The sequence below is a fragment of the Rosa chinensis genome, chromosome 6 (assembly GCF_002994745.2).
Source record: "Rosa chinensis cultivar Old Blush chromosome 6, RchiOBHm-V2, whole genome shotgun sequence".
NCBI classification, from domain to species: Eukaryota; Viridiplantae; Streptophyta; class Magnoliopsida; order Rosales; family Rosaceae; genus Rosa; species Rosa chinensis.
Genome location: NC_037093.1, coordinates 24,200,225 through 24,218,315, shown reverse-complemented (window position 1 = coordinate 24,218,315; position 18,091 = coordinate 24,200,225). Strand labels below are relative to the sequence as shown.

Here is an 18,091-nt window from a genome sequence, read left to right as displayed (position 1 = left end):
TTTTAGTTTAGCTAACACTGCTGGAGGAAAAGCTAGAAATTTACTACCTAAATTTAACTTTTAGATGATTTAGCTAAAAAAATAGCTTTTACTGTTGGAGATGCTCTCCTCCAAAATTTTCATAAAATCTTGAGGAGGTTGGCAAGGTAAGCTCTCATGTACACCATGATATTCACAAAGCCTTTTAATGATCATGTGTCCAGCATAATTTTGGATTTCAGATGGGAAAAATTAAGATATAAAAAAAAAAAAAAACATTTATCATGAAGCATAAATAATGGCTCTAATTAACCAACCTAATGTCCTTAAATTACATTAGTCTTTTGGTACGATAATAATACGTGGGTTGTCATGCATTCATGGCCATGGTTATTTGCGTTTTGAAACTGATACCCAGATGATTTTGAATAAGTACTTATAGCCATTATCTTTTGTTAATGCTCAAGATCCAACGATAGTTAGTCCTTGCTAACGAAGGCTCAAGCCTGCCGTGGCGTCGACTAGTTGGTCAACGCATGGTAACGGAAAACTGTTCTTGGGACATGCCTTGTTGAGGTTCTTGAAGTCTACGCACATCCGCCACTTGCCGTTAGGCTTTATCACCATTACCACATTGAAGATCCATTGTGGATAGTTTGCCCGACGGATGAACCCATGCCTTGCCACTTAGTGACTTCCTCCCTGATTGCTCGATATTTTTCTTCAAAAAAGGCTCTTTGCTTTTGCTTGAAGGGGTAGAATGGCAATTTGATGCTGAGGTTGTGTGTGATGATATCAGGGGATATGCCAGGCATGTCTGCATAAGACCATGTGAAGACCACACATTTTCTCGTAAGAATTAGGTGTGCTCTGTCACTAAGATTCGAAAAATCGCTAAGCGCTAGTCGGGCGGTGGGCTGGGGAGGAGCGCCTAGGCGGTTTTATATTTTTTAATTTTTATTTATTTTTATATCATATAAAATATATATATATATATATATATGGCTGTCAATGGGTCGTGTCAGGTCAAGGTATATGTCGTGTCACAAGAGACAAACCCAAACCCAACCCATTTATTAATCGTGTCAAAAATTTAAACCCAAACCCAACCTATTTATTAAACGGGTTACCCGTTTCCAACCCGCTTAACCCATTTAATAAATAGGTCGTGTCGTGTTGAAAAAAAGGACTCATTTAACTAAAAAAAATGCATAAATTGATTAAAGAGGTAATTACCACTAACTACAATTTGCTACATTTCCTTCCCATGCGCAGGGGCCAAAGACACGGTTTCCTTGCGATCATTTACAGCTAGCTATAGTAATTGTCCATTTGCACTAAAGATATAAAGGATAGTTAAATTTCATGGAATTACGAATATTGCCACTCACCATATCTCGATACATCAGCTCTCTCTCTCTCTCTCTCTCTCTCTCTCTCTCTCTCTCTCTCTCTCTCTCTCTCTCAAATCCATTTCTCCCCAAAATCAAAACCTCCATTTCAGCAGCGAAGCAACAAAGGGAGGTTCCGATGAGGAAGCAACGAATTGAGGCTCCAGCGGCGAAGCAACAAATCGAGGATCCGGCGGCGAAGCAATAGATCTAGGATCCGGCGGAGCCGATCAACAACGAAAAGGATGAGGAAGAGCTTGAGGTCATCGCTCGCTCCGCTGACGAAGACACCGTTGAGGAAAAATCCCGCCGATCTGATGACGAGGCCGTGCCGACCGAGAACAACAACGACTTTGAAGAAGAGGTATATTTTCGATTAGGAGAGAATCTGGTTTGTTTTGGTTGGATCTGAGCTTTAGGTGTTGGCATTTGTGTGCCCTAGAATTGTTTTCTTTTGTAATTTGTGGAGTTTGTTGCGTTGGGGAGTCATGGCTTAGGGATTGATTAGGTTTGCATGTGTGATAGCGAGGGAGATAGAACAATGCCAAGACTTGGGGGTTCTTTGACTAATTTTTTATGCATGTTCCGTTTTCAGAAGCTAGAACTAAGCAGAGGAGAAGAAAAGCTTGTTATGGACTTTTGCTATCTTTTTTATTGCTATTAATTCGAGAAATGCAGCTGTCTAGTCTCTTAGTGTAATTGTTGTTTTTGTCTCTTGTTTTTTGCTCCTTTTTTTAGGCCCAGCTTTCTTGCTGCATTATTTTTCTCAATATATTTTTTTCCTATAGAAAAGGCCAGAGCTGTATTTTTGGGTTTGTTTTAATAGTTCTACAAGGAATTCATCTTAAAATTTGGTATTGTTAAATTTATTTGTGATGTTTAATTGTTTGAGGTTTCTTGTTGTAATCGCCAAAGTATTTGGGGCACACTTTGTCATCCCTTATCCTCTAAATTGTCGGTTGACTTGCAGGATGGAGCTAATGAAAGCAATGCTGAAGTGAGCAAATGCAAGAAGGCCCAGTTAGTATACTACTGGGGGTCAGTATACTACTGGAGATTAGTACACTACTGAGGGTCAGTATACTACTGGGGGTCAATATACTACTGAGGGTCAGTACTCCAAGAAATCCGGCTGGAGAAACTTCTTCACCATGAGAAGAGGTGAAATTCAAATAAACTTGTATGTGAAAGTAACAAAGCCAGAGATAAATGATATAGTGTTCAAGTTTCATATTGTAATATGTATAAATAGTTTTTAGAATTATTAAATAAATGTGTTGTTTCTAAGAAAAACAAAGATGAAATATAGAAATATTATTTTTTTCATAATGCTATTGACATTCAGCAGTATTAATTTACATTATCAAACCCACAATGGTAGATTCGTAATTTACTTGCCAATAGAAATAATTTAAAAAGGAAAGGAATCTGACAGCAAGGTATAATACCTTGTGCATGGGCCCTACACACTAGCTCATGGGAATTTAAAAAAACAGGCCTGCTGATGGTAATTTATGAAAAAAAGTGTAGGTAGTAGTAATTTGGTATTGATTAAATTCACTAAAAACTCCATAAGATGAAAAATATAAATAATTATATATAATTCATAAATAATTAAATCCAATAATGATGAAGAAAAATATTTCAAATTGTCCAATCCTAGGAACAAATACTCCCAACATCTAAAATTTCAAGAAGAAGTATAACATAATCGGGTTATATGGGTTCACTTCGTGTTGGCAGGTTGACCCGTGGCCGACCCGTTTATTAAATGGGTAGTGTGGGGTTGACCCACTGCCGACCTGTGCGGGTTCAACCTGCTTTATTTCGTGCGGGTTTCGAGTCATGTCGAAATTGACGGCCTTAAGTATATATATATATATATATATATATATATATATATATAAAACTTTTAAATGAATACACGAAGACTTATTATTACTTATAAAAATAATAATAAGATATTCTATAAAACTATATTTTATTTCAAGATTCTAGTGCCCACAAACATAATAACCAATGAATTAAAAGGGGGAACATAGGGAAGTGGATGTCAAAAAGAGAACTGTGAAAGACAAAAAAAAAAAAAAAGTCATCTCTGTTTCTCCTGCTCTCCTCCCCTCTCCTTCTCTATCTTCATTCTTCTTTGATTGAATATTTATATAATTAATATAGGAAACATCAAAGACACGCCTCCTAACTATTCAATTATGCTTCTTAATTATACATCCACTTGCCCATCTATCTTCTCTCTCTATGGAAAATAGCAGCCCCGCCACTTTTTCTCTCTCTCTCTTGAAATTTTCTTCCTCTCTTGCGCAAAACCAATAGCCACCAGTCCACCACCCTCCATCGTCTCTCATATTTTTCTTCATCAATTTTTCTTCTTTTTCATTGTTCAATCACCTCGTGAATAACTCTACAAAAACAAGGTTTCAATTCTCACTTCTCAGATTTCAAGATCTTGATTTGGGGGGCAACTGCGGTGGCTTGGGGGGAAGCTCTAGTGCAGATGTGGAGCAGAGGCGCGATGGGGAGAGCGAATACAGTCTATTTGTAGTTTTGGGAATTGAATGGTTTGGGGATCAAATATGGTTGTTTTGGAGTTTATGTCTCACAAAAAAAAAAATCGCCTAATCGGCAAGACCGCCTAGACAGAAGCCCAAGCCGCCTAAGTCCACGGATCAGCCCTTACTGGCCTCGGTCTGCTGCCGCCCATCGCCTAGGCTGCCGTTTTTTAGAACACAGACTATGTCCAGGAGAGTGTGTGCTTGTGCGCACCGTTCACTTTGAGTGTTCATCAGGGATGCTAATGGCACATAGTGATGTCTCTAGATTGACGACCTCCTTCTTGATGTACTTCTTCTAGCCATCCCTTGGGTCATTGATTTTGTCTGTTAGCGCTGGTAGATTTCCTACGAATAGGATTTCGTGGTGGTTTCTTAAGCGTCCCACAATTGTTGAGTAGCACTCTTATGCAATCTGTTGGTTTCCTCTTATGCGCAGCATATACCGGGCAATGATGCATTTTAGCTTATTGAAGGTTGGGCGGCTGATGATGGCATTGTATGAACTAAAACAATCTACTACTATGAACTCGGTATGTACCTCTGCCATGCAAGGGCTGGTGCCAATTGGTAGGCACATGTAGTCTGATCCTAGTGGTTGGGTTACGTGCCAGAGAAGCTAAGCAGTGGTTCATAGTCTTGTAGGAGTTTTCTGTTGAGCTCAAGTTATTTGTAATAGCCTTGAAAGATGACGTGAATAGCGAATCCGCTATCCACCAACACTTTTCTAACCGACAACCTATCAAGCATTGCGTCAATGAGGAATCGATCATCATGGGGCAAGTGGACACCACGTTCCTCTTCCTCACAAAAAGTAATTGGCTCCTTGATAGTTTGAGTCATTTTAGTGAACTTATCGTTGCTGATATTGAAGACTTCCTTTGGATGGTTGGTCGGTTCATAATTGTCACGCACCGAATTTCAAATAAAAGAAATTCAAATCTGAAACTCGGTAACTCAACAAATCGCCCAAATACTGAGAATTTTTTTTCATTTCAACTAAGCAATAAAATAAACTGAAATCACAAATGTCAATACAGACTCAATCACTAGAGTCAAATATTATATCACCAAGTATTTACATAAACTTGAAAGCATCAAAGTATAATGCAAACTCACTAAGAGCATACTACAAACAGCAATACAATAACAAAATAGGTTCTGAACCTAACACTGCTGCAACTACAAGCCTCGGTCTCTACCCTGCTTATCCTAACCTACATGAATAACACCTACACCACAAAATAGTGCACCAGGTTGCAAACAACAAACCCAGTAAGCCTTTTAAGCTCGGATGAGTAAACTCAAATAAAATGACTCAAACAATACATGCTTAACAAATCCTCAAACTCAAGAATAAATTAAAGGAACCAAAATCCATTCCACCAAATAGTAAGAACCCAAGTCCCTCATGGACAATAAAAGAAAGAAATACCTGAAACTCTCTTTTAAAAATGTGTACTCATAAGTCGCAAGTAACCCAAGTGTTATCCACATGACATATAATGGCAGACAGACTAGAACTCTAACTGAATCGTAACCAATCACTCAGCCAAAGGCTTGGTATCCCGATATATTTGCCTCTATCACTACTTTGACACCAGATCCGTAGATCAAAAATATTTAAAAAGTCTCACATGGCTCAAAATGGTACACCAAAACTCAACTACTCTTTCAACACAATATAAATCAACAATTGCATGATATATTGCATTCCCTAAAAAAGTAAATGCTCAAAACAATTATTTGAATAAAATCACCATTATTATATTTATCACAATGCCACATCATCAAAATATATATATATATATATATATATATTTCACGTAAATATATATATATATATATATATATGTAGTCATCCACTCAGGAATGCCACTAATACCAACTATATTCCACAATCACAAAACTCAAGAAATCATTTTTATAATAAACCTCATTTTAACTTACCTATGAACCATAGATGATCAAGTTCATATAATTTAAAAAAAATATTTATTTTCAGAAAATAATTTTGCAATTTAGCTATTATACCGAACAATAAAGTAACTTTGATCATAAATGAACCACGTGAGATTTACTCACCTCTAAGTCTCATTGCGTCTTCTCTTACAGCCAAGATAAAGTACAGAACACTCTCCGTCAAACACCTAAGTAAAATAAGGTCTCAACTTTGTACACGATTAAAAACGAAAGCGGTTATGGTTCGAACCAACCATTACTGAAGATTTCATCAATCGAGACAAAACTTCATCCGAGACCTCCCAAGGTCTGCAAAACACTTCATGGATCAATTTATCATAATATGCTACAATCTAACTGTCGGATCCTCATAGATCATAAATCGAGAAGACCGAAACTACATTAAACCTAGCATGATTCAAAAGATCACAACATGACCCCATAATATATCAACATGCTCGTATCGATGAGTAGGAGACAAAAATAAAATAAAACCTCAAAAACTGGCCGGACGAGCCACCACTCATTGCTGGCAATGGCTTAGCGTGGGCTCCAAGTGCTGTTAGCAACCACGATATCAGATCATGAAACCTATGTCAAAATGTTCATCTCGACAAGCACAACAACTTTCACAACTAGCACAAAGTCAGAATTCAAGCAATTTGGCCGGAAAATACCTAAAAAATTTAAGAAATCAAAGAATCCCAAAATTTCTATTTCATTTGATTCTTCCTCCTCGATGCGAATTGGTTCAAACCACTTGGAGGGATTGATGTAAATCTCTTGGGCTTTCAAACGCGACCAGTGGCCCGGCAAAAGGTGGCTGGAGGACGAAGAAATCACGGTGGACTAAAAAAGCGCCACCACCCTTCCTGTATCGTCCCTACTGTGAACTGCTGTGCAGCACCACCAAAGAACGAAGGAGGATGAAGAGCCAGTTCGAATGGGATCGGTGGCGAAGCCAAAGGTTGCCGGACAGCTGAGATATGGCAAAAAAACTAGAACTGGGTCTGGTGGCACGGGGGGAGAGAAAGGGAGCCCGGGTTTCTAATTTTGGAAACTTAGGGTTTTCTGAAATATTTTCCAAATTTTTCAATTTATACAAAATTTCCAAAATTTGAAACTTCTTCCGCTGACCATAACTTCTTCATACTAACTCTGATTTTCACGTTCTGCATGTCCACAAACTCGTATCAACGCGTTCTACGATTTTTGTGAAGGAAGTTTTCACAAAATTAATTGTAACGTATAAAAACTCAACCCTTGAATCGAAGCATTCCGAGTGGATAATTGTCCAAAATCATTTCTATTTCTCGATTAATCATAAGAACAAGGCACCGAAACAATAATTTATACCAACTGAGAGTTTTATTAATTTAAAAAAAAAACCAAGAAATTAATACAAAAATCCATGTCATTACAAAAGTGTTTTCTCGTCCTGTGTGACATGTTGCTGATGAGAGCGGCACCGTCGATCCTATTGATGCGACTCATGGGCTCAATGTTGGTGACTACCGATGCTGGCCTTGCTGATACATTATCTGTCCAGCAAAAAAAAAAAAAACAGAAGAGTATATTATGTATGATTGTCAAAAGGATAATGAATAATTATGAGATACATAAATACTGAATATCATTGTTCCAAACAAAAAAATAGCAAGGTGAAACTATTGTGATCAATGATAAAATCCTTCAATAGAGCAAAACAAGCTGAAGACTATGACATGATATTTTAGAAAACATTTATGTACATATACAGATGTTTCAAAGGCAGTTCCACGAGCAAGTGGAAGAGGTAACAAACTCCTTCGTTTCCAGACCAAAAAGGAAAAAGATAAAAAATAAAGGGAAGCGCAGCCCGAAAGCTCATATCAGGGTATATGCTTTGATTCAATTCATCCTTGTTGTGACTAGAATCACTTAATAGGTACCAAACATAATCAAGTGCGCGCTCCACTGATAACCCTGTTTTGCGAACCTTAATTCTGCATTCCAAGCTTAAAATCAAAGGATGACAAATCATGAAAGACCAATGTGGATGTGACAAGAGGGATTCAAATGTACTTGAAAGGAGCAGAAACACTCTGAATTCTGAAGCAATAGGTAAGTTTCAATGCATGTTCAAATGTTAAGTATCAGAAGGACAGGAGATGCAGTTAAGTACCCTTAAGCACAGTGGCAGGAAACAAATCACAACAAAAAGAAGTTTAAGTTTTGATTATGAGAAGTTGGTTGTCGTGGTGGAAATAGAAGGAACGAGAGATTCTCACGAGAGATAGGAGAGTGGTTTACTAAGGATAATAAAGACTTTTTTACTTTCATTGGGTCATTTTTTAACTAAATTAGAAAACTGTTCAAGTAAACCCTAATTTGTATTTGGCCCAAACTCTAGGTTACTTGACCTAGTGGTAATAGGGTTAAATTAGAAGGATCTAGATTCCTATCCAATGTACGATTACTTTCCTTGTATGATTGAGATTCTATACATTGTAATCCTCTATATAAAGAGGCCCCTATTATCAATGAAAATACACAGCGATTTCCTCTCAATTTCAGTTTCTCTACAACACGTTATCAGCACGAAGCCCTAACCCTGAAACAAATAGCCAATCACCGATTCAAGAAGCTAAAAACCTTGAATCTGAATACAAAACCTTGAAGCCTTTTCTGCCTCCACCTCACACCTTGAAGAACTCGATCCCAGGAGTCCAAAACCGGCTGCCCCACCACAAGAACTGGTCGGAAACCTACTAAACCAGCCACCAGAAGCTCCATACAACTCGCAACAAATATTCCATCGGTTCATCATCTTCCGGACCTCCAATTTCCACCAAATTTTGGAAGCAGAAGCCCCTTGATATGAAGTTTCAGGAACCGGAATAAAAAGTCCAAAAACCGGCCTAAAACTTGCTAAACCGGTAGCCTGATTGTCTGGTATAAAAACCGGCAGAAAAGAAGAGAAAAAGAAAAGAAGAAGAAAGAAGCAGCCCAGCCCAAAAAGGAAGAAGTCAAAGCCCAGCCCACTGCCACGTCAGCAACCGGTCAACCATTTTTCATGCCAATTTTTCGGCCATTTTCAGGCAACTTTTCTAGCCACTTTCCGGCGACTTTTCCGGCCATTTTCCGACGACTTTTTAAAGGTCAAATTTTCCGGCAACCTATTTCAAGGTATTTTTTAGTAAACGTTCCCCTTTTTTTTAGAGTTTTTAAATTTAATTTCTCTTCTTTTTCAGGGACTTGCAACCTCCCTTCTTCTACCCCCCTTTCTTTATCATAGGGAGACCAAATTAAGCCAAACTGTAGGGTTTCGTGCTCACTCCAAGCTTGGAGCTTGTAGAGTTCTCCAAACTTAGATTTTGTTATCATTGTTTCGATCTAATCCAACCCCTCTTGGAATCGAATTTCTTGGAAGCAACTACACTCGAAAATTCCTAATTTCTTGGAAGCGACTATGCTCATAAATTTTATTTGTTTTCGTGGTAGCCTTTTTCGCTCCGAAACTAACCCTAATTTCTTGTTCTCTTTCAGGATGAGTAATTTGAACAAATTGGACTTTGCTCCATTGGGAACAACTAGCTCTGAATATCACAGGTGGGTTCGTGATATCCGCCAGCATCTCAAGGCCGACGGAATCTTGGATATGATTCTCGAGCCTAGCCAGGACTTGCTAACTGTTGAGCAAGCTCAAGCTTTGGAAGCAAATAGAGCAGCCTTAGAGGCAAATAATGCGAAAGCCATCATCCTAATGACTCATCATATGGATGATTCGCTCCAGTATAAGTGTATGAATGAAGAAGACCCCAAAAGGTTGTGGGTCTCACTCGAAGATAGATTTGGCAACGTCCGTGACTCCCTTCTTCCTGACCTAGAAGTCAGATGGCATAGCCTCTGCTTCTGTGATTTCAAGTCAGTTCTTGACTACAACTCGGAAGCACTTCATATTAAATCCTTAATAGAATTCTATGGTAAAGAGATCACAAATGCGATGTTGATTGAGAAGACTCTATCTATTTTCCCCGTCTCTGCATTGATGGTTGCTAAGAACTATCGAATCAATGTTACTGCAAGACAAATCACAAGGTTTCATGAGCTCGTTGGAGCTATGAATGTCGCTGAAAAGCATGACAACATCCTTGTGAAGAACTATAATTCGAGATCCGTGGGAACAGAGCATATTCCGGAATCCAATTATAGTCGCGCCCTAAAGAGAGGGCTCCAAGAGCGAAACCCTAATCTTAGGAATACATTTGGATGTTCTGGTCCATATAATTGCTCTACTTGGGAAGGTAATCGCCAAAATAGGCAAACACGGAACCGAAGAGGTAAACGTGGAAAGAAAGAGGGAGGCAAAGCCTCTGGCCATGTTGGTTGCGCCACCAACACTAAGAGCCATCTAAACGACGCTTTCAAAGTGCCTCAATCAATGGAGTTTGAGCAAAGAGATGTATGTTCTCGATGTGGAGTGTCTGATCATTGGGCACACATTTGTAGAGCTCGTGAAGAACTAGTCACTGCCTACAAAGCATATTGTGAAGCAAGAGAAGCTCACTATGTGGAACAAGAAGATCAAGAAGATGATCTAGAGTGAAGGGTTGAAGACTACAAATCTGGCTAAGATCAATAGATCGCCAATTCAATTTAAGTCTTTATTTTTCCAAGAGATGTAATATATAGGCAATTGCCATATGTCTTTGTAGTAAATGCCAATGGCTTAGTCTTTCTTCAAAGTAGGCTCACCCAAAGTAAGTGTGATGTCTAGGAAGGTTATGAGATTAGTGGTACTTAAGCGAGCCTTGCTCCACCGACATCTCTCTACTCACCTAGTCACATTTATTTTGGAATTGCCGAAAGAAGTTAGACGACTACCATTGTTTTGCATTAGCTATCATTTTGGATTAGATTTTATTTAGTCAAAGAGACAATGATGTAACTACGTTGGCTTATGAATAAAATTTCGAGTTCTTTTCATTATGACTCAATTTTGATTCTGAGCATATTACTTTGTGACTACGGTGGCTGGGTCAGCAGTATTAATGCAAGGACATGGAATAGCCCAAGTTCCCCTTGCCAAATGCCACCTTGATTACTGTCACAGAAACTCTCTACACTTCTAAGGCGAATCGCACCTATGAATAGCCAAAGGATTCCATGCGAAAAAGCATGTAGAGAACGGAAATGAGTTCCTTTGCAATACCTCAAATGATTGCAAAGGTGCATCTTAGAGAAGTTTATGTGTCTCTCTAGTGGATTTTCTGTCACTATTCGAGCTACTAAATCCAATAAAGTTACGAGAGAAGATCTCTTGAATTTAGACACATATTGGCTTTGTCACTACTGGATAGGTCATCCTGGTCATGATATGATGGTCCGTCTACTAAAGACTCCAAATGGACATCATTTCTTTCGAGCGAAATGAAGCATGAATCAAAAATTGATTTCTGGACTAAGTGTGACCGACGTACTGCCTAGGGCACCGCCTGCGTCCACCACCAGCCTAGGGCTGGCGCAGTCCCTATCCATGACGCCATGGATGGCGTCCATCATGGTGATGCCCCAGGTGATGCTTTAATCACCAACTTGCTTCGAATAGTGTTTCAGACGCTCAGGCCCAACCAAAATTCTCATTGGTTGCTTCTAAAGCCTCTCGCTCGTTTTACAAAGCCCGTTCCTTAGGGAAATTAGGACTAAAACCGTCCTCTGCAAAGGAAATGAACAAACTCATTCTGTTCTTACATAGAATTCATGGGGATTCTATGGATTGATTCAACCAACTTGCGGATGCTTAAATATTTCATGATGTTGTTTGACACGCAAACACGCTGGTCACGTGTTGTGCCATTGTCCACGTATAAATGCTGTTTATGCTACACTCCTAACACATATCATATGACAACGGGCTCACTCCCCAGGTCATCCTATTCAGTCAATTGGATTTGACTATGCTAGAGAGTTTACATCGAAAAACTTTCGATGGATATTGCAATAGGATTGATGTTGGACATCATTTTCCCATGTATACACCCAAATGGTCTTGCGGAAATGACTACGATGATAGTCCGGACATTGGTAATGCGCACCAACCTCCTTATATCCGCTTGGGGTGATGCAATATCGCATGCAGCTATGCTAATTCGTCTACGACCCACCGCCACTCAATGTACCTCTGCGTTACAGCTAGTGACTGGGTACAAGTATCGTACTTACGCATATTTGAGTGAGCCATTTATGTGCCAATTGCGCAGCCACAGTGCTTTATGATGGGTCCTTACAGACGAATGGGCAACTACGTTGGATTTGAGACTCCAACAATCGTCCGCCACTTAATGCCCTTGCAAGGCGATCTCATTACAACTAGATTTGCGGGTTGTCACTTTGATGAGACAGTCTTCCTGTCGTTAGGGGGAGATAAAAACACGGATATTCAGCAGGAACGACAGGAATTGTCGTGGCCTGTCTCCACTATGTCTCACCTCGATCCCTGTTAAAGTGACGAGATCACACAAATATGCTGCAAACAAGCCTGCAAGGAAGGACATCCCTACGAGAGGACATAACGCCACCCTACACGAAGGTAGGCATGGCGCCAACGCCAAAGAGAGTGGCACTCTGGCATTACAGGCCATGGCCCCAGCTAGGATGCGTGGGAGGCCTGTTGGTTCGAAGGACACTTTGGCACATTCCAATCCTTTGATCATCAAGACTCAAAATCCGTCTCATGAGAATCTTCCGGGTTAGGGTTATCGTTGGGGGACGCCTCAACGTCAGAACCTATTCCCGAGAATATAGAGCTCTATGAAACTTACACTAGTGTACATGAGACGTGGGATAGAAACTTCATCATAATTGATGATGTAGTTGCGCATTTCGTTGCACATGAGTTTGTTGAGTTAGATGATATCGAACCACACTCCGTTGATGAATGAATGCCAACGTAGAGAAATTTGGCCTAAATGGAAAGATGCGATCCAGGTTAAGATGGATTCTCTAATGAAGAGGAAGGTTTTCGAGGTAGTGATGTCAACACCTCCTAACATAAAACATGTTGACTAATAGGTCTTCGTTAGAAAGCGTAATGAGAAAAAGATATGGTAATCTCGCCTTATGGTGCAAGGCTTCTCATAAAACGCCCTGAAATCTACTACAATGAGACATATTCTCTCGTAATGGATGTTATTGCACTCCACTACCCTATCAGTTTGGTAGTTTTCGAATAACTGAAATGCAGCTTACAAATGTGGTCACTAAGTATCTCTATAGGGATCTAGATACGGAATATACATGAAGGTTCATAGTGAACTTCATTTACCCAAGTCAAGTGGCTCTAGACCACGGAGCGCGTTTACAAAGAGGTTAAAATGCTTGCTAAAATGACTACTTGATTGGGAAGGGATATGCCCACGCGTTTCCAAAACAAGTTTCGGATTCCATCGCGGTTCATGTTGGACATGATCTTCATTAGAAGCCCTTAAAGAGTTAAGGGAAACCGCTGAACACTTGAAATCCGATTTTGAGATGAAGGATTATGGGAGAACACGATTATGTCTCAGTTTGGAACTTGAGCATCGTGTCGATAGATGCTTAGGCATTTTGACAAGGTCAAACCTTCAAGCACCCCCATGATCGTCCGTAGTCTTGATCCTGAAAATGACCCTCTTCGTCTGAAGGATGATGACGAAGATGTGCTAGAGGCAGAAGTGCCTTACTTGAGTACAATAGGTGCATTATTGTACTTAGCTCAATGCATAGGATCGGACATCTCGTTTGCAGTGAACTTGCTAGCTAAGGTATAGCTCTGCGCCAACACGACGCCATTTTGATTGGTGTAAAAGATATCTTTCAGTACTTGAGATGTACGATTGATATGGGCTTGTTCTATCCCTACAGAGAGAAGATGGATTCGGACCCATCACACACCAGAAACGCCACCAACGCTGGCCTGCGTTCTCTATCCCCATTCGAAAACGATATAAGTGTTTTGGAAGGTTTTGCTGATGCTGGGTACCTCTCTGACCCACACAAAGGTCACTCCCAAACTGATTAAGTGTTCACCATGGGAAAAGACCGTGATATCTTAGAGGTCTACAGAATAGACCATCGCTATATCTTCGAACCATGCAGAGATTATTGCTCTTCATGAAGTGGTTCGTGAATGTTTATGGATTGGATCCATAATCACGCATGTTCGAACAATTATCGTTTGAAGTCTACCACAAGATGAGCCTACGAGCATTTAGGATAATGTTGTTCGTTTTGAACAAATGAAGCAAGGCTACATCAAAAGCGACAACACCAAGCATAATCAGCAACAACAGACTCTCCTCAAATACCAAAGTGAACTAGGTTCGATCTGAGGATAATGTGGCAGACTTATTTACTAAGTCATTGCCCAAATCCACGTTTGTGAAACATGTGGCAAGAATTGGCTTGCGGAAATTATCTGAACTCCCATGATCGTAGTCATCAAGGGGAGACGCAGACATCAGGGGGAGATGTCTACATGTTCACCTCGAAACGTGAAGGGTGTGTTGTGCTCTTTTCCCCCTTCGACCGAGGTTATTTTTGTCCCACTGGGTTTTTGTTACTCGGCAAGGTTTTCAACTAGGCAACGAGAGAAGCACCACGTTTGGGTAACACAAAGGGGAGTGTTCAAGTAAACCCTAATTTGTGTTTGGCCCAAACTCTAGGTTACTTAACCTAGTGATAATAGGGTTAAATTAGAAGGATCTAGATTCCTATTCAATGTATGATTACTTTTCTTGTATAATTGAGATTCTATACATTATAATCCTCTATATAAAGAAGCCCCTATTATCAATAAGAATACACAACGATTTCCTCTCAATTTCAGTTTCTCTACAACAAAAACAAAATTATTAATTAATTTGGTGACACAAAAAATGCCAATTTTCAAAATTTCTCAAAAGACATTTCATCTTTGGAACTAATCGATAAGACTAATTAAAATTTAAAGTTATGCTAACAGAATAAATATGATCTTTTTGACATAATTACCTAACATTTCGACATCTATAGTAAGGTACTCTACAACTCAACATATCAATGGAACTCAGTTTATGAAGGAAATAGTGTAAATCAACACGTAGTTTACTTTGATAAGAGTCATAATAAGAATTATGTTTGGTTAAATGAGTCACTCGCTCCCCTTGTCATTAGCTCAAGTGGTAAGGGAGATTGAAAATTATGTTAGGATCAAGTCGATCAGATCAAAGATTTGATTTTTCTCCGATGTAAGAAAAATAAAATTAGTCCCTTGAAATGTCTGTATGAAAACTTAACTAAAGAAAATTTAGGAAGATACGTGGGATTATATTTCTTTTGTATAAATAACGAAAACAACTTATTGTTCCCCCTAGCTCAATATACTCAACTTGCCCTTCTTTCAATTTCAACTTGCAACATCGATCAAAGAACCAGTTTCAAAGTGCCATTGAAATAAAAATTAACACTAAACAGACCTACAAAATAAAATTAAAACCTCCCTAGTCATATCTATAGCTCTCTCCCTCCAACTTCCAATTCAAACCTGTTGAGCCAGTTCATAACATATAGCTAAAAATAAAGAGTAAAGCTACAAGCCTAAAACTAAGGCTAAAATCTAAAACCTCCCTGAAAGCAACAAAAATGTACAATAGCAGACCGGTTCAACTTGATCAGTTCAATAGCACTATTTTCCAATTCTAAACTATCAAAAACCCGGAATCATCTTGCTCATCCCTGGTTCCGGCTCACCGGTATCTTTCCTCTTCCTCATCTCCAAAACTTTTCGATGACTATTCGAGTGAACATCACCCGAAAAAGTCGGACTACAAGCCGGTCTATACTCCGGAAACAGCCGGCCGGACTTGTATCGAACCCCACACGCATTACACAGCGTCTTGGGTCCGAGTGGACCGGTTCTCCACTGAGGGGTCTTCTGAACTTGGCAATGGCTGCACTTCCTCTGAATCCCAACTATGACCTCATCACCGGTTTGAACCGCCGGCTTTCTCTTTTGCTTCTTGGCAGCCGGTTCCCCTGAAAACAACCCCATGTTGTGAACCGGGCTGGTGAATATAAGACAAGGCGTTGACAATGAAAACCCTGAAGAACAAGACGATGACGACGGCGAAGATAAACAAGGCGTTAGAGACGGTGAGTCACCAAGTGGGTTCCACAATGACCGAGACCGACCAGCTGGTCTGCAACGTTTGCTTCTGGCTTTGACCGGGACCTGCGAGGGAAGCCATGAAAGCCTTGACTGAGCTAGTCTTCTTGCCTCCGGTTCAGACCGGTTCTCTTTTAAAGCTTCCGGTTTTTGCTTGATAACTGGGTCCAGAAGAGAGAGCTCCGAAACAGAATCGTCCACAAAGTGAGAAACCCATTCAAGCTCTGCTAAATCATCATCCTGACAAACCCAAAACAAATCCACATTAAATTTTAGAAAAAAAAAAAAAAAAGTTTAATACAATCGAACAAAAGTTGTTAAACATGCAAAGGTTGTTACCGGAACGGCGAGATGGCTGGCCAGAGTTGACTCGGTGAAGTTGCTGGAATTGGAATTTTCAACAGAGTCCATTGAAACAGAGTCTTTGTCTTCTTCTTCTTCTTCCTGTTCTTCTAGTTCTTGTTCTTCTTCAACGGACCCATCTTCGAATTCGCCATTAGAGAAGTCAAGAAGGTCATCCACTGAGAAATCCTCACTGGGCACGCCGGAAATTGCAGTAGCACCCCAAAACTCCTCCATTAAAGCATGCTGGGTCGACTTTAAGGCCAGTTCTGTAAGCAAACTCGACTTCAAGGCCCTTGCTTCCATGCACAGCTCCATTTTCTACACCCAAAACCTCAACCATGAAAACCCACATAACACAAACAAAAAACTCACATATATTCCATTACTATAGAGCTGTACCTGGTGAGACGATGACGCTGATGATGAAGAAAGAAGAGGAAAAGGTGCGAGGAAGATGAAAGGTAGCTGGGTTGGGTCAGATTTGGTTGGTTAAAAGCACTGAAATAAAGGCAAAGAGTTATTGGTTTGTGTTTTTATGATTTTATCAACTATTCTATCTTCTGGTGCTGCCTTTCTATCTATCTCTTCGTCTAGAGTCGACTCTGGTATGTTTATTTCACCAACTTGGGTTAAAAACGGGGGAGGGATTTTTAAACATTGATTTTGATTTTTGAAGGTGCTGGATTTAGCATGCGTGTGACATTTGGTGGAAGTTAGGCTGACTATTCTGAGTCATATAGGGTTGGCACGCTTGGCCTATTCGGACCAAATCCATGATTGCCGCCCCTTATAAGCAATGCAATGTGATTTGTCTGGTGATGGCTTGACCATGACCTGTGACCATCATAGATGGCTCCTTCTTCATTTCAAATCCATGACCGTTCTAATTTTACCAAGTATCTTAGAATAGTCAATACCCGTTGAACAGTAATTCCTTTCATTTATTAGCAATATTGAGAGAAAATGTGATGGTTTTAAGTCGACAAGTCAAGTCTAGCCCTCTATAGTTTGAGAGTCAATTTGTAAACTAAGTTTCGCAGACATTGACAATTCAATTGGTGTTCTAACAGTTTAAGTACGAATTACCTTAAAGGCCGGGCTGATCATGTGTCGACAAAGTGTCAACTCAGTTAATTTAATTAGTGTTCTAACAGTTGAAGTACGAATTACTTTCAAAGCCCAATTGATCAGTACTTAAGTGATATATTCGTCAATTTAAGTAAGAGTATTATTTGAAACGATAAAGACACCCATTATATAACTAGCACATGAAATCAAATTTTGAATAAAAAAGTATCGAAATTAACGGAGAACATGCATATTGACATTCTAAAATCTAAACCATTTAAGATGTGCAAATGATATTCTAAATAATTTTATATATGCAAATTCAAATAATTACACTACAAAAAGAATTTTATTCTCAAATTTTTTAATTGCGTCGACAAGTAGTCTGTCGTTCTCGTAACTTAAACGGAAGTCAAGACCGTAATCGATGAGACAAACAAATGTCGTTTGAGTGCAGAATTTATGAGTTTTTCATAAATCAAAAGAAAAAATTAGAAAAAAAAAATGATTGTGTTTTTTGAAAAATTTGAATGTGCGGTGGGTGTGGCACTAATTGATTGACGGGTGCTATGGGGACTTAGTTGTTCACTTGTTTGGCGCTGGGATGATTCAAA

The 18,091-nt window shown here is 39.5% G+C and overlaps 1 protein-coding gene across 1 annotated transcript; it reads right to left on the bottom strand.

Moving 5' to 3' along the window:
- Positions 1-15,318: 15,318 nt before the first annotated feature.
- On the bottom strand, positions 15,319-17,115 carry LOC112173549 (GATA transcription factor 5). Its single transcript, XM_024311187.2, has 3 exons — positions 16,809-17,115; positions 16,404-16,727; positions 15,319-16,304 (listed from the first exon to the last, which is right to left on the bottom strand). The coding sequence occupies exons 2-3, from the start codon at positions 16,722-16,724 to the stop codon at positions 15,606-15,608; spliced, it is 1,020 nt and encodes a 339-aa protein (XP_024166955.1). The 5' UTR covers positions 16,725-16,727; positions 16,809-17,115; the 3' UTR covers positions 15,319-15,605.
- Positions 17,116-18,091: the final 976 nt, after the last annotated feature.

What these genes read in the sequence shown, in the direction of transcription:
- LOC112173549 (XM_024311187.2), bottom strand. Translation starts at nt 16,724, where the DNA reads ATGGAGCTGTGCATGGAAGCAAGGGCCTTGAAGTCGAGTTTGCTTACA. An exon ending in CCAGCCATCTCGCCGTTCCG is followed by an intron (nt 16,305 to 16,403) that starts GTAACAACCTTT and finishes TGGGTTTGTCAG; the next exon opens with GATGATGATTTAGCAGAGCT.